General features: G+C 41.4%; 1 protein-coding gene across 22 annotated transcripts in view; it reads right to left on the bottom strand.

Annotated features, from left to right (window-relative positions):
• Positions 1 to 4,359: 4,359 nt before the first annotated feature.
• Positions 4,360 to 25,594, bottom strand: part of SFXN1 (sideroflexin 1) — a 49,629-nt gene continuing 28,394 nt past the window's right edge. For 11 of the 22 annotated variants that reach the window (XM_015452256.3, XM_045394521.2, XM_073994737.1 and 8 more), the window contains 9 exons: positions 24,883 to 25,053; positions 23,878 to 23,976; positions 22,562 to 22,637; positions 21,906 to 21,991; positions 20,526 to 20,653; positions 17,425 to 17,474; positions 11,805 to 11,854; positions 11,354 to 11,401; positions 4,360 to 7,157 (listed from right to left, as the gene is read on the bottom strand). In XM_015452256.3, coding sequence (XP_015307742.1) covers positions 7,061 to 7,157; positions 11,354 to 11,401; positions 11,805 to 11,854; positions 17,425 to 17,474; positions 20,526 to 20,653; positions 21,906 to 21,991; positions 22,562 to 22,637; positions 23,878 to 23,976; positions 24,883 to 25,053 — 805 coding nt within the window. In that variant the 3' untranslated portion in view covers positions 4,360 to 7,060. The remainder of the gene's footprint in view (positions 7,158 to 11,353; positions 11,402 to 11,804; positions 11,855 to 17,424; positions 17,475 to 20,525; positions 20,654 to 21,905; positions 21,992 to 22,561; positions 22,638 to 23,877; positions 23,977 to 24,882; positions 25,054 to 25,594) is intronic. The other 11 variants (XM_073994745.1, XM_073994747.1, XM_073994746.1 and 8 more) reach the window with 3 other exon arrangements.

Genomic DNA, 25,594 nt, shown 5'->3' with positions numbered 1-25,594 from the left:
TAAAGATTACCTGCAAACTCAGAGACACCAACTGTTAACCATTTTGGTGTATATTATTTTTATATGTCTTTTATGTGTATCAATGTATTTATTACAAAATTGAGATTAGAATGTACATAGAATTTTAAAAATAGCATTTCATATGTCCTGAGTGCAGAAGCAGAAAAAAATCTGGGAAAATGGAAAAGCATAAAGAAGAAAATTTAAAACTGACTTTTAGTTTCATTGCGTAGAGATAGCCTTGCTTCCCAATTTAGTTTATATTTGTGACAATCATTTTATATATATATATATATATAAAATCTACTTAGCAAGAATTCAAATCAGAAATTTAAAAAAATTCCCAAGATAAAAATTTATTTATTTTTTTGAGACAGAGTCTTGCTCTGTTGCCCAGGCAGGAGTGCAGTGGTGCAATCTTGGCTCACTGCAACCTCTGCCTCCCAGGTTCAAGCGATTCTCCTGCCTCAGCCTCCCAAGTAGCTGAGACTATAGGCACCTGCCACCACGCCCGGCTATTTTTTGTATTTTTAGTAGAGATGGGGTTTCACCGTGTTAGTCACGATGGTCTTGATTTCCTGACCTCGTGATCCACCCACCTTGGCCTCCCAAAGTGCTGGGATTACAGGCGTGAGCCACTGCACCTGGAGAAAAATTTATTTTTATTCCTTTTTCTGCCTGAAAATTTCTCACTATCTTTGGAAAACATCCTCCAACTTCCCCTTCCTCCAAATCCACCCAGAAGGCTCCATTCATATGGCTTCCATAGGAGTAGCCATGGTCTTCTGTGAACATGAGTGTATACATCTGTGGGATTAGGTTTCACGAGTGAAACTGCTTAAAAGAGAGTTATGCTTTTATACCTTTTGATATATACTGCCAAACTCTTGTAGAGATATTGTAGCAGTTTGCACTCTTATCGGCAGTCATGACAGTACCTGTTTCCCAATAGGGTCACCAGCAAAATGTTGTCAGCCTTTTGTCCCAGGGATCACACATCCATCTTAAGTTTAACTAAAATGTATTGGATGTGCATGCACTGTGCCAGGTGCCAGGTTAAGGGCTGCCTATTTGCTAATCCTCACTGCATCCTCACAATAACTCAATGAGGGAAGTAGTACTATCTTCGTTTTACAGATGAGAAAACTGAGGTTGAGAGAGGTTAGCCTACCTCAATTTGAAGAACCGAGCCGAATCCAAGCCTGAGAGGTCCACCTCCAAGCATTCATCCTCCTAACCAGTGGTTCTCAAGTTTGAATGTCCATCAGAATCATTGAGAAGGCTTGTTAAAAGTTGGCTGGGCCCCAGCTTAAGTTTCTGATTTGGTAAGTGTGAGATAGGCCTGAGAATGGGAATTTCTAAGGTCCCAGTGATGCTAATGCTCTGGTCCAGGGATCACACTTTCAGAACCATTGCTTCTATGACTCTAATATGAGGCCCCATCTGGAAATTACCTTTGACCTTGGCTGAGTGCTCATTGGAACTCTACATATTCTACATACCTCGTATGTGTGTGTATGTGAACGTGAATAGAATCCTTTATGGTCTTTTGAATATCTTGGGTAAGGTTTGTGGCAAACGATTTCACTTCTTCAAGACTTTCCCCACCTTTTGAATGGAGATGATGCTCAGAGGAACCCTTGTGGGAATTACAAGGAAGAATGTATGTAAAGAACACTTTGGAGATTGTGAAATGTTGTTCTAAAGCTGGTTATAATTATTTCTGTTGATGGGGAAGCTATGAGAATTTGTAAGGTATAAATTAAGATTGTGGTTCTAGGCCAGGCACGGTGGCTCACGCCTGTAATCCCAGCACTTTGGGAGGCCGAGGTGGGCAGATCACGAGGTCAAGAGATCAAGACCATCCTGGCTAACATGGTGAAACCCCATCTCTACTAAAAATATAAAAAATTAGCTGGGCGTGGTGGCATGTGCCTGTAGTCCCAGCTACTCGGGAGGCTGAGGCAGGAGAATTGCTTGAACTTGGGAGGCAGAGGTTGCAGTGAGCCGAGATTGGGCCACTGCACTACAGCCTGGGCAACAGAGTGAGACTCTGTCTCAAAAAAAAAAAAAAAAAAAAAGATCGTGGTTCCACCATGGTGTGACACTGGGCAAGTCAGTCCACTTCCCTGAGCATCAAATCTCTTTTCTTTGAAAGTGGGGATATGATGGGTTCCATGAGGATTAAACAAGCCCCTATGTGCATCAGTCCTGGTTTCCTTCTGTTGCAGAAACTCAGAGGCACTCTGTCGTCTGTGAGGAAAGGGTTCATTCCAGAACACACTTGTAACGTGGTTGCTCAGTCATTTCCCCTCTAGCTGTCTTCTCAGAAAATCTCCTATTCCCTGTTCTTTCCACATGCTGGGGATGCCCTCTTTGAAACACACAATGGATTCTTTTCCACATTTGGGTAGGTGAGGACACTTTGCAGATTCTAGAAATAGCCTAGGTTGAACCCAGTGACCACATGGCCCCTGGCCTAGTGTCAACTGTTCTAGGTGCTGGGGATATGGCAATGGACAAAAGAGAAATCCAAATCCTTGTCCTTGTAAGCTTGTTTGTCAACGAGGACCCCTTCCCATGGTTTCTTGGAATCTGGTGAGGGGTAAATACTCAAAATTCATAGAAAACCACAAGTTGTCCTCAAATTGACCCAGTGAAGCTCACTGACCCCTGGGAACACCAGGAATGTGGCTGTAGCCAGAACTTCTCAAGCTGCGATGTGTTCAGGGATCACCTGGGGCTCTTGGCACCTGTCAGATCCTGGCTCCGCAGGCCGGGGGTCTGGTCTAAGAGTCTGCATTTCTAACCAGTTTGGATGTCTCTGGTCTACGGACCACACTTTGACTATCTAGGGTTTAAGTGATGCCTTATCTCATCCCACCAAATGTAATCTTATTTTCCTGCAGCTTTTAGTAAAACTCTGAATACACAGAAGAAAAATTAATTTTATTAGCATATTCCAGTTGTCTACATTTTTGGACAAGGCTGTAGGTATGGATGTCAGATCTGGTTTTCAAGTGACCAGGAGCAGCCTGAAGCATGCACTTCACTAACGCAAGCCCATTTGCTCATCTGTGAGTGGAGACTCTTCCGGCTTCTGTCTCATTTATGCAAAACCTTAATTGTTGGACATTTTTAAGGGATAGATTTAAAGTCTCCACTTGACCATTTTAATCTGATATTTTTAGTTAAGTTGTGTGCCATCTCTGGCAAAGTTGCCAGGGTTCTGAAATCTTACCTTTAGCAATGACACGCTGGCATTTTGAATGCACACCCACTGTCTCTAGAGCAAATATACAAGAGGCAACCATTCGTTTAATGTTTACTAAGTGCCAGGCAATATGGTGTCTACTGTGCAGGGATTAGCTCATTTAATCTTTATAACAACTCTATGATTCAATGATTTTTCCAAAGAGTCAAAACAAAAACCACAAAACTGAAGGTCACAGAGAATGTCATTGGCCTAAATGCGTATCTTTTATAAAAGGGTGCAATGAAGATTGGACCTGGCTCTGATTTCTAGACCCACGCTCTTGAATATATTTAAATAATTTCAGTGACAACAGAGTTACTGTAGCAAAACAAATGCAGAAACATGGCCAAGGAAGTTAAAATGCTCAGCTCTGTATCAAGTCTTTTATTTTATTTTATTTTTTTTTGAGATGGAGTCTCGCTCTGTCGCCCAGGCTGGAGTGCAGTGGTGCGATCTCAGCTCACTGCAAGCTCCATCTCCCGGGTTCACGCGATTCTCCGGCCTCGGTCTCCCAAGTAGCTGGGGACTACAGGCACCCGCCACCTCGCCCGGCTAATTTTTTGCATTTTTAGTAGAGACGGGATTTCACCATGGTCTTGATCTCCTGACCTTGTGATCCGCCTGCCTTGGCCTCCCAAAATGCTGGGATTACAGGCCTGAGCCACTGCGCCTGGCCCGTATCAAGTCTTTTATTAAGGCACTCCCCAATCTTAGGTTAATTTAGACTTTGTCAGTAAATGCAGTTCCAGGTTAGAATCAGATCAATAATATAAAAGCACATTTACATCACCGTCATGTGCAGTGGTGTTGGCCATCAGAGTTTAAAGCCAAAATCCATCCCCCATGCCCATCATTAATATTCCTGGAATCACACTGTCGTTGGGGTTTGGGGGGGGTGGGTGTGCCTCTATGTATATGAGGTTTAAAAAGGTGGAAGACTGGTAGCTCAAAATAGAAATATATTTCTTGTCAAAGGCAAAATACAAAAATATCTTTTCATTAGGAATTGCTGATGGTACTGCAGATACTAAGTTTGAATGAAAAGTACCATCAATTGTAACATACAAACTGCTTTATCCTTTATGTACAAATAAAAGAGAGAATTTATTTTCATTCTGAGTTTATTTAACATTTCATCCAGTTGAACTGAAATAATACATGGCCTCCAACACTGGCAAGACACTGTGCTAATACTGAAATGAAAACTGCCAGTCAATAAACACTTACAATCATAATCCTTTATATCATGTTAATAGAAATATTAATAACTACTTAGCTTTACAAGCTTATTGCACTTCATGTGGATTTTTTTCTCCAGAAAGGGTATTTCTAAAAGATCGGCAAGGATTGCCAATCTTGGTTTATTTGTTCTTTGTTATAAACCGTGATTAACATACACAGTTTATAGCTTTATATAAAAGCATTAAGAGTCTGAAGCATCAAAAAACAACGTTTAAAAAGACGCAGCTCCATGTTCATCATCCCTTTTATAATCTTTTTTTTTTTGAGATGGAGTTTTGCTCTGTCGCCCAGGTTGGAGTGCAATGGTGTGATCTCGGTTCACCGCAACCTCCGCCTCCCGGGTTCAAGCGATTCTCCTACCTCAGCCTCCCGAGTAGCTGGGATTACAGGTGTGCGCCACCACGCCTGGCTAATTTTTTGTATTTTTAGAGACAGGGTTTCTCCATGTTGGCCAGGCTGGTCTCAAACTCCTGGCTTCAGGTGATCCATCCGCCTTGGCCTCCCAAAGTGCTGGGATTACAGGGGTGAGCCATCGCGCCTGGCCATTCCTTTTATAACTTTTAACACACATAACTGGAGTGTGTAAAATTTTGGTTAGTTTGTCAGTCTTCTAACCAGTCATGAGCTCTTCACTGGAGGTTAACATTCTGAAACGGAGCTACAGATTACCTGGTGCCGGGAGGACTCTGAGAGGAGCAGGACACCTGGGGCAGGCAGCCGTGCCTTAGCTTCCTACGAAAAGAGTCCCTTCAGCACCTTATGGAGATCTGCCCTGAATTTCAGGCTTTTACCACTTTTTAAAGAGACATGTCGAGGACAACAGAACCTGTCCAAGACCAGAGTGTCACGGGAAAGCCGTTTTGCTTCCAATGGTTTAAGACAAAAAATCTAAATGAGGAGATTCTGGCAGCATCAAGGAAGGCTCCGAGTGGCCCAAAGCTTCAGATCTATTAATCCTTTCAGAGAAAAGAGAAACACAGACACAAGGCACGCCATTTTTTCTTTATGAGGAAATTCAGTCTGGTCACATTGTCAGAAAAAAAATCTGCCAAAACTAAAGAGTTTCTATATATTTTTTCACTTACAATCTCTGAATACAATGATCTACACTTCGTGAAACGTCGCCCCTCAGTATCCGTGGGTGGCTGGTTCCAGGACCGCCCTCCGATACCAATATCTGCGGATGCTCAAGTTCCTGATATAAAATGGCACAGTATTTGCATATAACCTAGGCACATCCTCCTGTATACTTGATAAATCATCTCTAGATTGCTTATAACACCTAATACAATGTAAGCACTATGTAAATAGTTGTTATACTGTATTGGTTTTTAAATTTGTATTATTTTTCATTATTATGTATATTTTGTATCTTTTTAAAAAATATTTCCCATCCAAACTTGACTGAATTCACAGATATAGAGCTCATGGATACAGAGGGCCGACTGTCTACGACCTTCGACATCTACAGACTTGAAACATAATCTGTTATATTAAATATATTATCTGTGAAATCACTACAGATGATGTAAACAGTGGTACATTTCATTATCTTCCAATGAAGTGGAATGCAACATACAATATTCAAGTAAAATTCACTGTGACTGATTCATACACATTATCACTGTATCTTTCTGAAAGCCAAAGAGATCTATAAGGATGACAAGAAAAGACATGTAGGTAGCTGGAACTGTAGTCTCACTTCTTACCAAAAAAAAAACCAATGAACTAGATTCAACCCACTCACACAGCATTGGTATTGAATATACTTCCAAAATTTGACATTTGTACATTTCAGTAATTTCATTATTTGATGTAAATAATTGAATATAAAGTCAATAACTGCAAGGTAAGATTAACATCTTTATAAGAACATAAAACAATAAATTAAAAGTCAACCAAGGCAGTCCACCCACAATCTGAATGTATATAATGATCCAGCAGGAAGGCATGTTGCAGTGGTCCGTGACTGACTTTTGGAAGGGGTGTGAAGGAGCTTTCACCCTCCAAATCCAAAAACTTCGTTACCTTCATTGGGCTAGCACAGTCCCCACACTAGAAGCAAACTGCCCTTAATATTTCGTGGTAAGTTTTTATACATTAGCCCAGAGCTTTTGTATTTTCCCAGTTCACTGCTGAGATCTCCTTGATTTGGAATGGGAGTGAGATGAAAATTCAATATTTTAAACAGATTCTCTTTTCATTGATTGATAATCAATAGAATATTTACTGACCATACACTGAGCACCTATTCTATGTCTATTAGTACTTTTTTAAAACCCTGGGTGATGGCTGGTATACTGTCTTTGAAAAACAATGACTATAAAAGCTAAAGGAAGGGTATTTCTATAAATCATAACATGATTCAATGTAAGGGAGTATCAGGCACTTGGCCCATGCCAGGTGCTCTGTTAAAGTAGCAGCTTTATTCTAAAAGGCGAATGTGGATCTTTAAAAGGTTTCTGTAACTGGGAGAACCCAGGTTGAACAGGATTTTTCTCACCAGCATGGCTACACCAGCTTTGCAGTGGCAGAATGAGCTGCAGAGGTTTCCTCCTTGCTTTACAGTCCCTTATTAAAGTACACGCGTCGCAATTCAGGATGGCTCTCTTGGATCTTAGCTTGCAACTCGGCCTCCAAGCTTGTCACAGACATGGAACTGGGATAAGGGAGAAATGATAGGGTTATTACACAGGCAGAGGTGAGAATCAGGATCTAGAAAGAGCACGGAGAAGGCACAGGCGTGGAGATCCCAGGACTGGTACAGTGGGTCTTGTTGGAGAAATGCTTCATGCGGCTAGAAAACGAGATTATGTTCCTTTCAGAAAATTGTCACTCATAATGGAAGAAATGCATCTTAAGAACCCAACACCCAACTTTTCCCTCTCACGTTATTAAAAGGTGAAATCTCTTATTGCTGGCAAGAGGGTATGGTGATGACACTCTCAGACCCTGCTGGTGCTGGAAAAACCATTTGTGGCAATGCCACTTCCTAAGAAAAACAGTATCAATCATTTGCAATGTTCACCATTGATAAAAAAAGATATATGCAGTCAGTGAAATGTATAACATTAATAATTTGCCTGCATTAATGTGCTTTTGTTTACCATATATAATACATGCTTATTGAAAAAATTTCAGAAAATACTAAAATGTACAAAAAAACCCCAAAACATTTATAATCCCACTGAGAGATAACTGCTGTTAGTCTTTAAGTGCTTAAGAATGTATTTGAAGGTATTATGGGTGTATATATATATATTAAAGCTTATTCTTTGAGAGAAACGTATACTCATTAAAGTATAAAGAAAATTGTCCAGAATACCTACCAGAAAAACTGCTAATATTTTGATATGTAATTAGTTTAAAAAAAAATTTGAGGCTGGGCGCAGTGGCTCACACCTGTAATCTCAGAGCTTTGGGAGGCTGAAGCAGGAGGATGTCTTGAGACCAGCAGTTTGAGACCAGCCTGGGTAACCTAGTGAGACCCAAATTTTTGTATCTATCAAAATAAAAAATAAGACAGGTGTGTTGGTGTATGCCTGTGGCCCCAGCTACTCAGGATGCTGAGATAGGAGGATTGCTTGAGCCCAGAAGTTCAAGGCTGTAGTAAGCTATGACTGTGCCACTGCACTCCAACCTGGGCAAGAGAGTGAGACCCTGTCTCTAAAAAACAATAAAAAAATTGGTATTTAATATAGTTGACATGTGATAGACTGTAAGGTTAAAAAAAAGTCAGGATACAAGTTTATATTTCAAATATGCAAAACAAATTTTAACAATTACGCATATAGAAAAAAGGTAGGAAAAAAAATAATCCCACGATGGCTACTGCTTATGTAGTGGGCCTTTGAGTCATTTTAAATGATGATGACATTGATGATGGTAATGATAATGGCTATGACTTATTGCTCATTTGCTGGGCCAGACATTATGCATTTTAATCCTTATGAAAACTCTAGAAGTCCAGTATTATCATAATTGTACAGGTAAGGAAACCTGAGGTGCAACTGAGATGTTGAAGGCAGATCTTTCTTGATCCCGAAGCCCTGCTATGCCGCCTCTTGGTCCTTCTGTTTTGCCATTGATCTCTAAGTATCTGTAATTACTACGAATGTATGTTAAAGGCCCAAGTCTGATCTTGGAATTAAAGTTATTCAAACCTTGGTGGATGGTGGGGAGTGTTCTCTTTTTTATCTTCCAGGAGAGTTTGTTCAAAATTGGAATAATCTGTTTCTTGACAGCTGGAAAAACTTACCTGTAAAACTACCTGTTTCTTGTGTTTTCTTTGTAGGAGGAAGATTAAATGCTGCTTCCGCTTCCTTAATGACTATCTTGCTTATTCTGACTTTTTAATTTTTCAGCTTTGCTAATATTTTTTCCAGAAATTTGTCTATTTTGCCTGTTTTCAAATCTATTGGTATAATGTTGATATTATTTTTAATCACTGCTGAATCTACAGTTATGCCTCTTTTTCATTCATATTATTTGTGCTTTTCTCTCTTTTTGTTTTGATTAATCTCACCAGACAATTGTCTATTTTGTTTCTATTTTCAAAGAACCAAGTTTTCACTTTGTTGATCCTCTACTCTTTCTGTTATTTATTTCTGATCTTAATCTCCTTCCTTCCTTCTTTTCTGATGTTTATTCTTTTGTGCTTTTTTTTTTAAGTTAAGTTGGACATTTAGTGCATTGATTTTTATCCATTATTCAAAATATAAACATTTAAAGCTATAAATATCTCTCAAAGCAACACATTTGCTGCTTCTCAAAAATGTTAATAAAGAATGTTTTCATTATCACTTGTTCACATGGGAGATGGGCAACTGTGGTGCATTCATACAATGCACTATGATACAACAATAGCAACGAATGGACTACAGGTACACGCAATAATGTAGATGAATCTTAGTTCTGATACTGAATAAAAAGAACAAGTACTAGAAGACTATATATCTTATGATAGTGTGACACCCTTGTCTAACAAGTTCCTAAGAAGACAAACTAAAAATACATACACAAATATAAAATGCAAGAGCATGAAATTCAGCATAGTGGTTAAATCTGCAGGGGAGGCAGGGACACAGGTTGGGATGAGTCTATAAGATGTAACTTACTGGAGATATATATACATATATATATATATTTTTGAGATGGAATCTCGCACTGTTGCCCAGGCTGGAATGCAGTGGCGTGATCTTGGCTCACCACAGCCTCCACCTCCTGGGTTCAAGTGATTCTCCTGCCTCATTGGGCACTGAATTTGTGGATGTTCATTATATTACTAGTATAAATAAAATAAAAATACGGAAAACAGGGTCATGCTTGGATCAATGAGGATACTATGTTACGAGCCAAGGAATATTATTAATCCTAATCTATGAAACTGAGGAGCCAGAGACCTAAAGAAGCCAAACATACAAACAATGTATCAACAACAAAACAGAGTAAGAAGTTATTTTAAAATACAGTAAAACAAAAGACCATTGGTTTCACAAATGTAAAACCACACGCTTTCTGAGGGCCTTGACCTGAGGACACTAGTAGTTACAGAAAGCTTTTCATTTCTACACCTAGAGTTTAAATGAATCTTAAAAAATAAATGTTAGACTATATATATATTTTTTTTTCTCGCAGCACTCAAAGAAAATCAAGGCCAAAGTAGAAAGTTTCTCTATGGGTTTTCAAATCTAAAATCTTTTCAACCTGAAAATAATTACAGCTACATTTCTTAGGCGTTTCCTTGGTATCAGGCACGCCCCTCGGCATTTTACGTGCTCGAAGTCTAAATTGCTAAATCAAGGTCAGCTGCTGAACACCAGTGTTCATAAGCCCACATACTACAGACATGGACATTCTCAGGTTGAGCCCCAAGACTCTGGGGTTTGTGCAGTTAAACAGGTATCATTATCCCACTGTAGAGATGAGGAAATTCATCTGAATCACGCTCCCAGAGCAAGTTCTGAAGGTCCTGCCCTCTTCACAGGGGGCTCCTCAGCAGGCCCAAGGTGATGAAGGGCTCCTGTCCATGAGATTTAAATGTCTATTCAAAAACAGTGGGGTCGGAGACAGAGTGGGAGAGCAGATACAAGGTGGAGTTCTCCATCAGGTAGAGGGATGTGACCGCATTAGTTCTAGAACAGACACTTCATCCAAAACCGACTCCGCAAGGCTAGGGGATTAAATACCGTATGTTCGGGACCTACTGGCCCACGAAGGAAAGGGTATTACCATGGCAAGGGGCCTGATAACACAGAAAACGACAGACAACAAAATGCCGCCGCTTTGCATGTTGGTGTCAGGTCAAGAGCAGGCTGGAGACCTGATGTCGAAAATGCCGATTTAATGCCAGTTAGTCCTGTTCTCACATCAAAGGCAGGATTCAAGGGCAGCTTGTGATGAAAGGCATGCACGAGAAAGCTTTTAAGGCAAAAAACTAAGTGGGAAGAAGGGAAGCAAATATACCAACCACCTAAGCTAAGTGCATATAATTGCTGTCCCTGGGGGCGGAACTTACATCCTATCATATCTGTATTACAGATGCATTTGCCAATGGATTGGACCGTATTTTAAATTTTCATAAAAGCAAATTTGCACCAGAGTTAATCTGATTCTTATAAAAGAATAAAGCGTTTTAAAATTTAATGGAAGGGGGTAGAAAAGAACTGGGTACATCTGAAATTAGGCAGATGTGGGTTTGATTTCTGCCTCCATCCCTTCCTTTTAGAGACCCTGGCTTCAGTATCTTTTGAGTCTCAACTTCCCTGCCAATGAAATGGAATAATGGCACCTGCACCTTCCATTGGTTTTTAGGATTAAAACTCATGATTATTCTGAAGAATAACAAATACATACCTCTTCTGAGGAAACAGGGCACAACACAGGGGTGTAGCAAACACCAAACTAAAAAAAAAATACAAAAAAAAGTCAGACCATTTTAAATGGTTAACTTTTCAGATTATTTTTCTATTTTACAACAATCCCTTCTTTCTTCAGAGCATTATGTTCTGTGTTGTCTAACAAAAATAAGTCCTGTTTGTGTAAGTTTTATTACCTAGGATTGCCAAAATAATGGAAAAGGCACAGAGATAAAACGATTTAAAAAAGAATCACACGAATAGCCCCCATGTTGTAGGTTCCTCTAAAGACAGTTTACTTCTATTTAATTATCTGGGGCCATGCATTCCAGACGTTCTGAGATGGCTCATTTTCAAAATTTGTATCCCATATTACCCAGTCACCTTTCATACGCTGTGTATTTATATTTTAAAAAGAAATTAATTATGTAAAAGTAATTTCTACTCACCAGAAGCCAACTAACCCAACTTGAATGGGTGCGTTCATCCACGGGAACCTCTGCGTTGAGAAATAAATGACTTTGAATACTTTTCATACAGGGTCTTAGAGACAATTTCTTGTGATTAACTGGAAGGAACCTCACCATATTTCAAGATCCAGGTAGAAGGTGGTTAGTGAAATTTGGGGGAAACGCTGCAACAACGGTGTTAGCCTAACTTCCTGTAGCCTTCTTTGATCTGTAAATCAGCACACACGCAAAGATCAAGTGGCTTCTGTTTTTTCCCACATCCCCCCATTTAATCTGAGCACTGCCTGGGTATATAGTGGAGGTGGGGAGATAGCTGTCATTTAATTGTAACGTATCCCCTGGCTGAGGAGATAGGATAGCCTGGTGCCAAGGTCTCAAGTCTCTGCCCTTCCGGTTGGTTCCTGACTGTGGGGAAGCACAGGCAGAGTATAGCCTCTCCAAGCTTCCGTTTCCTTGTTATGGTGCAAAATGAACATCATTAACAGCTTCCTAAAAGTGTGTGGAGGAAGATGCCAGATCACATTCATGAAGCACCTAGTATGGTGGCTGGAATATACCAGAAACCCAACAAATGCTCACCATCCCTCACCCCCCTTTGCACCTCGTCTTTTTGGTTTTAGTTGCTGTCAGTATGGTTAAAACTATTTCTAGCATAAAACATTTTTGCTAGTCACACTTTTTTTTTTTTTTTTTAATGGAAATGAACAAGTTGGTTGGTCTTTTGGAGAATAAATGCTGTTAGATTTTTAGTTTTAAAAAAGGAGTGGTACTTCAATACACAATATAAAGAGTGATGAGATATATGGTTATATAAATAGGGCCACAGAAATCACTGCAACCAAGGTGTGAGCTGGTTGTAATGAAATCAGCCAGCTTAGTCAGGAGTCAACACAAGCTGTTAGAAGACAACGTGCATGGGAGGCGCACCCTGGTCCCCAGAGACTCCTCTGGAGAAAAGGCTCATCAGGGTTGGCGTAAGAGGGGAAAGGGATGGATCAGAGAGGAAGGGAGGAGCATCGGCAAGGAAACCGATCCCCACAGGTTACACAGAGGGGTCTCTCTCCGCAAAAGACACAATGAGGCCGGGCGCGGTGGCTCAAGCCTGTAATCCCAGCACTTTGGGAGGCCGAGACGGGCGGATCACGAGGTCAGGAGATCGAGACCATCCTGGCTAACACGGTGAAACCCCGTCTCTACTAAAAAAAATACAAAAAAACTAGCCGGGCGAAGTGGCGGGCGCCTGTAGTCCCAGCTACTCGGGAGGCTGAGGCAGGAGAATGGCCTGAACCCGGGAGATGGAGCTTGCAGTGAGCTGAGATCTGGCCACTGCACTCCAGCCTGGGTGACAGAGTAAGACTCCATCTCAAAAAAAAAAAAAAAAAAAAAAAAAGACAGAATGAAAAGGAAAACACTGTATCTTTGGCAACCGTCTCTGTTTGATGGTGAAGGATTGTCATAAGGAGATGCTAAATACTCCCCTAGCACTTCCTATCCAGGTGACATCTGGGCTGGGACAGACTTGGTGACGGGAGGGTAGGCATAGTACTGAGCGAGAGCCTGTTCATGGATGAACATGAACCTGTGAGAGCAGCCACTTCATTTTAAGTAGACTCTGGTCTGCAGCAAACTGAGCTAACCTGTTAGCCAAAAGAGGGCAGCTGTGTGCCACCTTGGAGGCGGGCATGTGCAAACTACGTGCTGACTGTGGCTCACGCAGAGGGTTTTGATGGAAAGGCTCCTTGCACAGACAAGGCTCCTAGACAATTACAGTATCCTGCCAAAACCCAACCTGATACCATGTCTTCTTCCAGCTCCTACCCCAGCATCCCATCCTGCCTTATTCATCCCTTCCTCTCAATCAGAAAGTCAGATACAACATTTGTCAGCTGGGATGCTGGTGTTTCACTAGATACTCACAAAATGTCTCAAGGTAGAGACATATCATACCTAACACAACTGTGCAAACAGGGGATGTTTAGATGAAAAGTCTAAATGAGTTAAAGAGAGTAATTATATGTTTTTTTTATATATATATATATATTTTTTTTTTTCAATGAAGTAAAAAGCTCAAAGTTAGGCTGGGTGCGGTGGCTCATGCCTGTAATCCCAGCACTTTCGGAGGCTGAGGCGGGCAGATCACGAGGTCCAGAGATCGAGACCATCCTGGCTAACATGGTGAAACCCCGTCTCTACTAAAAATGCAAAAAATTAGCCAGGCGCAGTGGTGGGTGCCTGTAGTCCCAGCTACTTGGGAGGCTGAGGCAGGAGAATCTCTTGAACCCGGGAGGCGGAGGTTGCAGTGAACCGAGATCGTGCCACCGCACTCCAGCCTGGTGACAAAGCAAGACTCGGTCACACACACACACACACACAAGGCAAAAAAAGAAAAACCCTTAAAAGTTAATGACTCTAAATTCTCTCTCCCTCCATGATCTTTTTCTAATAGCTTTATTGACATACAACTGCACATATTTGAAGTGTGTAAGTTCTGACATCTATATGCAGCTGTGAAGCCATAAAGCACAATCAAAATAATGAAAATATTCACCACCCCGAATGTTTTTCTTGCTCCTGTACCCTTTGCAGTTCCTCCCTCTTCCATAAACCCTGCACCCCATTATATGGCAACCTCTCATCTTTCTGTCACTAGATTTAGTTTACATTTTCTAGGACTCGATATACAGTATCTATTCTTTTGTGTAATTACTTTGAGACTCCTTCATGTTGTGTGTAGCACTAGTTTGTTACTTTTTATTGCTGAGTTAAGTGTTCCTTTGTATTCACAAGGTGTTTATCCATTTTCCTTTTGTTGAGCAATTTGAGCTGTTTCTAGTTTTTGGCTATCACAAATAAAGTTGCTATGAACATTTGTCTTTCATGGACATGTGCTTCTATTTTTCCTAGGTAAAGAAGTAGGAAGGAAATGGCTGGATCACAGGGCAGCATCTGTTTAACTTTGTAAGAAACCGCCTCAGTATTTTCTCACATGACTGTACCGCATTAATTCTCACCAGCACTGGGGAAGGTTTCAGTTCTTCCATTTCCTCACCAACACTTGTTATGATTAATCTTTTTAGTTTTTGACATTCTAATAAGCGTTGAGTGGCAGCTCATGTGGTTTTAATTTAGATTTCCCAATGACTAAAGATACTAAGCATTTTTTAGGTGCTTGAGAACCGTATGTATTTGGTAAGGCGTCTGTTCAAACCTTCTGCCCAGCTTAAGGGCTGAGGATCCTTTATGTATTCTGGACACAAGTCCTTTATCACATACATGCCTTGTAAACATTTTTTCCCATGCCGTTTCTTCTCTTTTCATTTTCTGTGTAGTTTTAAGAACAGAATTTAACAAATCTGATGAAGTCTAATTTATCAATTTTTCTTTCATGGGCTGTGCTTTTTGTGTTGAGTCTAATAAGTCTTTGCCTAGCCCTAGTGTTCTATTGTATTTTCTTCTAGAAGTTTTATAGTTGTAGACTTTTACATTTAGATTCTATGAACCACTGAGAGCTAACTTTTATATATGATATAGTCAATTCCTTACACATTGCCTACATCCCAGCCAACCTCACCATCCACAAATCTCCAACAATTCCTGCTCTGTGTACTTGCTGAGCTTCTGCAGAGCGTGTGGCCCTCACCCCGTCCTCTTCAAAGAAGTCCCTGCTCACCTACACCAGTTGGGTAAGATACCTCCTACGCGCTCCCTCTGTGCCCCAAACTTTAAACACTGTGTCTTTTCACAATCTGTCTTGCGCCTCTTCCCTATACCATGCTACATGCTCCCTGAGTGCAGGAGTCACATCCTCTTTCTGGGACTCTAGCGTCTACCACATCGCTTGGCATAAACAAGCATTCAGCAAAGGGCTGTTGAAAAAAAAACATGAATGAACAAATAAATGTTACATTCCCATTCAACTAGCAGTCCTGAAAGCCTACTGAGTAGACACAGCAGTCCACGTTTATAAAAGGGAATATAAAAGAATTAGAACTTAAGGAATAAGAACTAGCATAGGACCCAAACCATATCAATTTCGCTCCCAATGAACGTGCCATTAAGAATGACCCAAGTGTAAAGAGACAACGGAACTATTCTTCAAGAAAACTGTTCACAGAAGCACCAGATTTTAGGCAGCGAACTTTTTGGTTTACTGCAAAAATTTCCGTGAGTCACCTGCCTACAGCTGATGCCTTTTTTCCCAGCTCTCCACTTGGGGAGAGATAAGGCGTGGGGGGATGGATGAGTCATACTGAATGCTCCCCAAGCATCATCGTTTAAAAAAGCCCAGAATGTTCAATTAGTTTCTTGTTTGCGGAGGAGTCTGGTCATTTCTAAGGTAAAAGCCCAGATGAGTACATCCTTGCAGAGGAGGCACACCTGGCCCTGGGGCAGTGGGAACAAGCGGAAGGCCAACCAAGGTGAACAGCCCGCATGGGTATCATGAGCTGCCGAGGAAGTGATCTCTTCAGCCTTTGCGGAAGGGGCACGGTGAAGCCTGCCTTCACGATAGAATCTGAAAGTGTTTTGAACATGGAAAAGTAGGGATTTTAATATAAGCTGCCTCTGTGTCATAAGCAATGACTGTACTATCATTTCTGTCCTACGGTCCTCTCTGCATGGGTGAAATGCAACACTGACATATACCAGCAACCGTGAACTTGGGGAGTGGTAGGTATGCATGGGTACCTTAACAGTATTTAGCCATTAGTTTTTCAGAGCAATTATCTCTCATTGAGGTCTGGAGGAATACAGCTACAACCAGGCCCCCTTGTAGCCACTGAGGTGCCAGGACTGAGCCATGAGCTGTCCTGATCATCTCTCTGGACCTTCATGTGGGGTTCTGAAACCAGTGGGCCCTTCCATGTGGGGAGTGGGGCAGGTAGGGGGCTTCGGTGGGAAGAGTAGGCGAGGCGACACACTTCCAAATGATGATCAAAGGGTACGATATCAAGCAAAGCTAAAAAAACCACAACTTAAGATGAAAGTGGGGAGAACACAACAGTTATTCATCTTATCATTGTGTAACAGCCTGGAACAATGCGGCAATGGTGGGCTAAGATGGGGCTAACTGCTTTTATCATTTGCCAGCTCCTTCGCATGAGAAAATGCCAGGAAAATATCTACAGAAATTTCCATCTGTCACAGCAAGAAACTTATGCAACATGCCCAACTGTCTTCTGTTCAGTGTTTGTCACTGAGATGAGAGGAACTGTGGTAACTGTTCCCAAACTGAGACCCCATGAAGCTGCTACTCTGAATGATTTTTTCATTCCTGATAGGATGACTACTGACTTGTACACATATCATTCCAAATTCACATCATCCCTTCATTTTTACCCAGCCAGGCATGCAATAGATGACTGTGTGTGTAACTGAGTTAAAACCTCTCAAAAGTAGCAGTCTTTATTTACAAAAAGCTTTTTCAAATATCTGAGATTAGAAATCAAATCTTCCTGGGAACATCTTTTTATTTACATAAGTGCCCAGGAGAAAGTGGCCTTCAAATTCTATACTGTTTAGGTAGGAAATACTCTGTACAGTTTGAAATCTAAAAAGAAATAAAAAGGGTTGAGAAAATGACAAAAGAACTACAGCTTACCTTCAAAAAGGCTTTCTTTTCCAAAGTGTTCATAATGAATGGAGGGATGGCTGCAAATAAAGACAGATCCACTTAAATCTTTATTTAATGTCAATTTTCAGCTTACATTTTTTTTTTCAACCACTTAACAGAAAACTTCTGTCACTTTTAGGCTGTTTCCACTGTCACAGTAAAAACAGTTTGTAGTAATTCTTTAAATTATTATATTTGAATTCATTAAATTGAAAACTGTTCCTGTTTTCTAAATTTTTGAAAAGTAATATCACATCCTCTGCCAGCCAGATCATCTTATAATCTCGAAAATAACTTTACTTTTAGGTTTAAATAGGCAAAAATAAAAATATCAAGAACTTTTTCTTCCAGTATTAATAAAACAAAGCGCACAAGGCAGGGAGGATGGTGTAAAGAATCCTGCCTTGGAGTCAGGCAGAAACTGCTTCCATACAGACTAGACCAGGGGTCCCCAATCCCTGGGCCATGGACTGGTTTGGATCTGTGGCCTGTTAGGAACTGGGCTGCACAGCAGGAGGAGGGCAGCGGGCAAGTGAATGAAGCTTTAGCTGTATTTATAGCCGCTCCCCATTGCTTGCATTATGCTTGCGCTCTGCCTCCTGTCAGATCAGCGACCGCATTACATTCTCACAGGAGCCCGAACTCCACTGAGAACTGCACATCCAAGGGATCTAGGTTGCCTGCTCCTTATGAGAATCCAGTGCCTGATAATTTGTCACTGTCTCCCATCACCCCCAGATGGGACTGTCTAGCTGCAGGAAAACAAGCTCAGGGCTCCCACTGATTCGACATGATGGTCAGTTGTGTCATTATTTCATTATATATTACAATGTAATAATAATAGAACTAAAGTGCACAATAAATTTAATGTGCTTGAATCATCCTGAAACCATCCTCCTGACCCCTGGTCCATGAAAAAATTGTCTTCCATGAAATGGGTCCCTGGTGCTAAAAAGGTATGGGACCGCTGGGCTAGACCACTTGCTAGCTGGGTGACCCTGGAGAAGTTACCTAACTTCTCTGAACTTCAGTTTTCTGTTTTCTTTTTCTATAAAATGGGGGAAATTGGATACAATAATGCATATAAAACACTGGGTATGTGGTGGACAGCATTTGTTCATTTGCTGACAAATTTTATCAGACTAAACTGTTATATCCACTACTTTAATACGTCAATTATTCGTATAAATTGCACTGGGACAGAAAGATTGTATTTCTTCTCTGGGGACTAAATAGTGTTTAAAATAGCCAAATCACTAGAAATGGATTTGATGGGCTGGGCTGGCTGAACTCTAAGAGGAGTGAGGCAATTCAAAACAGAAAAGACCACAATCAAAAGCAAACCCAGGGCCGGACATAGTGGTTCACAGCTGTAAACTCAGCATTTTGGGAGGCCAGGGTGGGCGGATCATTTGAGCCCAGGAGTTCTAGACCAGTTGGGCAATATGACAAAACCCTGTTTCTACAAAATATATAAAAATGAGGTGGGTGAGGTGGCGCATGCCTGTAGTCCCAGCTACTTGGGAGGCTGAGGTAGGAGGATCACCTGAGCCCAGGGAAGTTGAGGCTGCAGTGAGCCATGATCACAGCACTGCACTCCAGCCTGAGGGACAGGGCAATGCCCTGTCTCAAAAACAACAACAACAACAACCACCACCACCACAAAACAAATCCAGGGCAGAAGCTGGAGCTGCAACCTCGATTTCAGCAAATCTGTAAATCAGGGCTCAGCAGGCACACCGGGGTGGGTTCCATAGCCTCCTCTTAGGTTAGTGACAAACGTGCTGGTCCCTGGACTCAGGGGATGCTGTGCCCATGTTTCAGGACTGTGGCTATGCAGCCAGCCCTACAGAACACATTAGCCTCAGACAGGGCACCAAGGCACTCCTGTGTGAAATCAGATAATAGCAGTTTTCCCCCAATTTGCCGGAATGTGAATAGAATGTTCCTCAAAGTTTTCCTTCATGCACTTTTCTTCAACTTTTGTTGCCTGCTCTGCCTGCCTGCTAACGAGCAGTCACAGTGACAAAGGGAATTTAAAAACCTCCAGAAAGTATTAATGGATGACTTGACAGCAGCTGGTGAAGTATACTTCATTGGCGAGCTTCATTTTAATTGCCAAGTGTTGTTTGCATTCAGTTTAGATGATGAAAATGAAACATACTAATTTCTGTTTGTTTTCTGTGAAGAGCACTCTAACTCCCAGGCCCTCTGATTTCTCAGTCTGAGAACTTTCTTTAGGCCCCTGGTCTGAAAGTAGCTCTGAGCAGCCTTCGGGTGGACTAGAGAATCTCAGCAGAACTAAATACAATGTAGAGTTTCTGTTTCTGGTCATGCTGATCCCAGCCCCTATAGGGAAAACTGACTAGTTGCTTGGCACACAATTTATCAATAGCTGCTCTAACCATTCCAATTTGCTCCATCAGCTCCTTCTGGTCAAATTCCCGCTGTGTGGCCCTAGTCCAGCCCATCACTGCCTCTTGCCTGGATTACCGAGGCAGCCTCCTGGATAGCCTCCACTGAACATTCTCGTTCCCCTTCAGCCGATTCTCAATCCACCACCCAGAGTCACACAAATAAAACCTAAGTCAGACTGTGCTGCTTCTGTATCCAAAACCCTGCCTGGCTTCTTACCTCTCAGACTAAAACCCAAGTGTGAAACGCCAGGGCCGCCATCCATGCTCTGCTGTCTGTGGCCTCCTGACTCCCTTCCTACTGCTCCCCACCCCTCCCACTGTGCCCTAGCTGCACCTGCACCCATAATGCCTGCAACACACCAGGCAAACTCCTGCCTGCGGTTCCCTCTGCCAGAATATTCATCCCTGATAGCCACTTGGCTCACTCCCACACCTCCACCTAGTGCTCTTCCCGGCTGCCCTACCTCCACCCCCACCTGCCCTAGCCCCCTACCCCCTTAGCCCTCATCACCACTGCACATACTATAACTTTATTTACTTGTTTATTTTCTGCCACCCCCACGGGAAGGCGATTTCCACTAAGAGGCATGATATTTGTCTTTGTTTTCTGGTTCACAAATCTGTGAACGCTTGTTCAACCTGTACTGGAATAAATGACAAAGTCCTGCTAACCCATGCCAGGGGCTGCCATGAGAATCCTGGACACGACGACTTGTGTGATGGCTTGTTTCGCAGCGTTCGCTGACTCCCCCAAGCGGTTCCCATTTTCATCTGTGACAGGAATGCCAACTTTGAGTTCCCTGCAGAGCAAAACACATACAGAGAGCTCCACCAATGCCTTCAAGAAATGTCCCGAAACAGTACGATGTTGGGAAAGATCAAGCCTCTACCTAATTAAAATACCCACTCAAGTGTCATTTTTTGGTACTGACACATCTTTTTTTTTTTTTTTTTTTTTTTGAGACAGAGTCTCACTCTGTTGCCCAGGCTGGAGTGTAGTGGTGCTATCTCTGCAACCTCCGCCTTCCAGGTTCAAAGCGATTCTCCTGCCTCCTCCCGAGTAGCTAGAATTATAGGCGTGCGCCAGTGTGCTGGCTAATTTTTATATTTTTAGTAGAGACGGGATTTTGCCATGTTGGCTGGGCTGGTCTTGAATTCCTGACCTCAGGTGATCCACTTGCCTTGGCCTCCCAAAGTGCTGAGATTACAGGCGTGAGCCACTGCGCCTGGCAGACACATCTATTTTTAAATACCATGGACAAGTTTAATCCTCCTTTGATAGAAATAAAACTGAAACAACCTAGAAAACTTTTAAAACAGGGTGTACCTTTTTCAGTAACAATACGATTCGAAGGGTGGATATGCTAACTTCAATCTATGCTCATGTGCAAATTTGAGCAACTTTCCAAATGAGAAACAGACATAACACACCACATTATTAAGTCAACAAACTTAGTATGCTGACATGGAAAGTCACTCGCACATGGCCCTATTGTATATTTATTAACTACATTTACTAACACTAAGTATAACTACTACGGTTACCCCTGTTTTTTGTTATCCATTCCAAAATGCTTTTGTTGTCCTTTCTTCTCCTTTAATTTTTGCCAGTTCTAAAACAATACTTCCAAAGATACAGAATAATGTTACTTTAAGCTCCAAAAGAAAATTCTGGAGGGAAAAAAAGGAATCTATTTTAGAGAATAAACTTTCTTTGGATAGACTTTGTCTAACCCAAGCACAACTCAATGTAAGCTTGAGATATATCTTTTAAACTTTTTATTATACAGACACAGAAAGACTATTCCAGCTCAGCCCCCTCCCCGCACTCCTCAGTCTGCTTCGATAACCAGTAACTCATAGCTAAGCTTGTTTTATCAACACACCCATCCTCATCCCCAACCCCAGATTATTGTGAAGGAAATCCAAGATCTCACATAATTTCACCTATACATATTAAAACGAATATTTGAAAGTTTCAACAAAGCTAATTATTACAAGAGACTCCCCCATCAAGCACACGTCCCTACTGAGAGTGCATATTCGTCTTACCTTTGCCTCATTAATGGAATATTAATGCAATTAGCAGCAGCTACGGCAGCAAAGGGAACAAAACGTCCTATCAGTGGTGAGACATGCTGCAGAGGAGAAAATTTCAAAAGTTTTATCTTATTTTTCCTGTACTAGTGCATGGAATTAACTTATTTCTTCTTGAAAACTCTGAAAAATGCAGAGTCCTATTTGCATAGAAACTCAGGCCAAGAATACTTTCAAAATTTTCCTGGCAGTATTTGTATGTTTCCCACATGGGTGTGCTGGGACCGTGCAAGCTTCTAAGGCATTGTAGCTAAGTGTGGTTGCAGGAGGATGGGCTTTGGAGTGCCGACAGAGAGATGCTCTCGCCTCTCTTCAGAGCTGTGGCCTGCGGCACACTGGCCACTGCAATGCCTCTGGAGGGCTGTGAGGATGGTGAACATTTAGCACTCTGTACACAGAGCCAGGCACAGACCACAGTCCTGGTAGGTGTTATCGGTGACAACTCTTCCCAAAGTTATTGGAAAATATAACTAAAATACGCAGTTGAAGATAAGGACTATAACAAGAAAGCCATATGACTTGAACTATTTTAAGAAATAATAGAGGGATTTAGAGCCAGACATATGATAACAAATTAAGCAGCTTTATTATGGAAATAAAAATCTGAGTACCTTGGTCAATGCGTTGAGTCCTAGAGCTGTTGCTACGGCACCAGTTGTTGCAGAAACGTAAGCTGTTCCCAACTCACTGAAAAGAAAAAAGGGTATCGTGTAGATAACGAGGGCATGTCAGGAAACTGGTGCAACATTATTTGAAGAAATAAAAGGGAAATATAAAAGAGAATGATTCAGAATGAAGAGTCTACAAAACAACATTATCACTCCACAAATAGGGGAATCTAGAGAAAAAGCAAGCAGACCCGTAAAAAATGGGATTCTTCACACGTATCTTGACTGTAACTCCACAAGCAGACACGTATTCTTTGAGGTGAGGTGGTTAAAATACATAAATAAATAAACATACAGACTTTGTATTCATGGAAAGGAGGGGAGCTGTGTGCTGCGTGTAGGAAGCTATGAATACAGGGGAATGCATATTGGGCTAAATGTGTGGAGCATATTTGTTTAAAATACTTCTCAAAATATTAATATACACACTGAAAGCAAAAACGAAGTGCTGCCATTTAAAAAATGATATTTTAACTGTATAAAAATACTAAGTCTTATCGTCCAAAAACTATAAAGCCCAAGCAATTCTCTCTTAAAAGAAATTTTAATTGCGATAAACACCACTGGGTTACAGAGTTCAAGATCCTTTGTTCCATATGACAACAGTAGAAAAATACGGGTTGTCAAAAGCAATTTTAAGTGATAAAAAAGAGAAGCACTTTCCTTTCAAGTATAATACAATTACGCTAACTAACATTTGTGGTTAACTAATCTTGTTAGCCTATTTTTCTTTTTAACAGGTGACAAAAAATTAAACTCATTGCTTTCTTTTGGGCTCCACAGATGAGCTATTTTAAAAACATATCAGATACAAAGGTCACACCGCCATGGTCTCCCCTTGATTTCTGCAGAGACCACGCTTTGTCGCCTCTACTTTTAACGTTCGTGTCTGTCGACTCAGGCAGGGTAGATGGGGGAACAGCCTGTCACTTATCAGAGGCCAGGCTGGTGCTGCCTGCTGTGTGTTCTATAGGGCCATGAGCTTCAGGGTGAGAAGGAGGTATCATTCTATCAGTACCTCCAAAGCCATGAGTAACGTCTGAGAAGGCAGGCTGGAAGAAGACAGTTTTCTTGATAGAGAGAGAGAAAAAGAAACACTTGACTTTTTTGAAAAAAAAAGCTACAAAAGAAGATGCTACATAATATTCGGAACAATATAAAAATGTGTACACATACGCTTTTTTAAATAGGAGAGTATCGCCACTTAATAACATGAAGGTTGGAGAACTGCAGAGAGCGGTCAAATCTCATAGCCTTACTTGACAGTGAGGGGTGCGTCTCCACTTCTGTTGGTGTAATTGACGACGGCATTGAAGGACTGGTTAATCCACTGCCAGAACAGCACAGCCGGCGTAGTCCTAAAACAGAGCCATCCGTCACATACCCACCACCATCGGGACCCAGCCGCGGCACAGAACAGAAAATGTGGACACCAGTAACCACAGAGGAGACGTACTGGGGAAGGGAGAAAGCCACAAGGCCACAGGCTTAGGACCTGTGTGCTGGGCAAGCTTTTATCCTCTGGGGTCATCCATGTCCTCGTTCCATAGATATAGACAACACCAAGCTCAGAGGGTTACCATGAGGATGAAGTAAGATAAAAGTTGTAGAGAGCCTGGTACAGAATAGACATTCAATAAATGCCAGATCCCTTCTTTTGGGAAAAAAGACACAATGTGTAGGCTAAGCAGTCCTGGGCCCTCCTAACAGCATGAGGAGTGCTATATGTCTATGTCTACACATACACCTTTAGTGTGCCTATATCTACACTCATGCCTATACCTATATGTATATGAATGGAGTCAAAGGAGAATCTGCTTGCAGCCTCTTTATTTTCTTTCTCCATTTCATTCTGTTTTGGGGCTAAGATTTAGAAAAAAAATTCGACCTCCTTTTGAACAACTAAGAAGATGCTATTTAGCAGAGGGGAAAGGTTAAAAAAAAAAAAAGGGGTCCCAGAGTAACAACATTCAAACATAATGGAACTAAAAGTGAAATGACTTTTTTCTTTTTACATCCATAATGCCCCGTTTTTTGTTTTTTATTGTCTTCAATTTTATTTTTTATTGTATAAACTAAAGGAGTTCAACATGATGTTTCGATTCATAAGTACATTACGGAACGATTCAAGCAAGCTAATTACCTTGTTTGCCACTTCGTATACTTATGCAATAAAACTTATTTCAACAAAATTATTTACATGCAAAAATAGACTTTGGGCTTCTGTAATGGTAAACAAACTGTTGCTACATATTATAACGTACCTGTAAAACGTCATCATGCAACCTGTGATGGTCATGTTCATGGGAACCTGGGCTGACATTCTTCCTATCAAAATCATCTTCTCCCCAGTGTCAGGATGAAAAGCTGAATCATAGACGTACTTTGCTCTCCACAATTCATTTTCTGTAAGACCAGGAGGAACAATTCCTTGCCTAAGAAAATAACAAATAATATGGCAATTGCTCATTTCAAGTATCTCCCCAGTACCCTAGAGACAAGTGGCTACAAGATTTTAAAAGTTTATGCTCTGGCTGGGCACGGTGGCTCACGCCTGTAATCCCAGCACTCTGGGAGGCTGAGGCAGGCAGATCACGAGGTCAAGAGATTGAGACCATCCTGGCCAACATGGCGAAACCCTGTCTCTACTATAAATACAAAAATTAGTGGGGTGTGGTGGCACCCGCCTGTAATCCCAGCTACTCGGGAGGCTGAGGAGGAGAATTGCTTGGATCTGGGAGGCAGATGTTGCAGTAAGCTGAGATCGCACCATTGCACTCCAGCCTGGTGACAGAGCGAGACTCTGACTCACAAAAAAAAAAAAAAAAAAAAAAAGTTTATGTTCACCTAAAACACTTGTGCCTAGATGGAGTGACAAATTTGTTACATATAGTCAGCAAAAATTTCAAAACATACAGGACAATAAGCACTTAAAATGAACATTTCAGGCTGGGCGTGGTGGTTTATGCCTGTAAT

This window comes from Macaca fascicularis, chromosome 6 (assembly GCF_037993035.2).
Source record: "Macaca fascicularis isolate 582-1 chromosome 6, T2T-MFA8v1.1".
Lineage (NCBI taxonomy): Eukaryota > Metazoa > Chordata > Mammalia > Primates > Cercopithecidae > Macaca > Macaca fascicularis.
The sequence above is the reverse complement of the archived record's forward strand: the minus strand, read 5'-3'. Positions and strand labels throughout refer to the sequence as shown.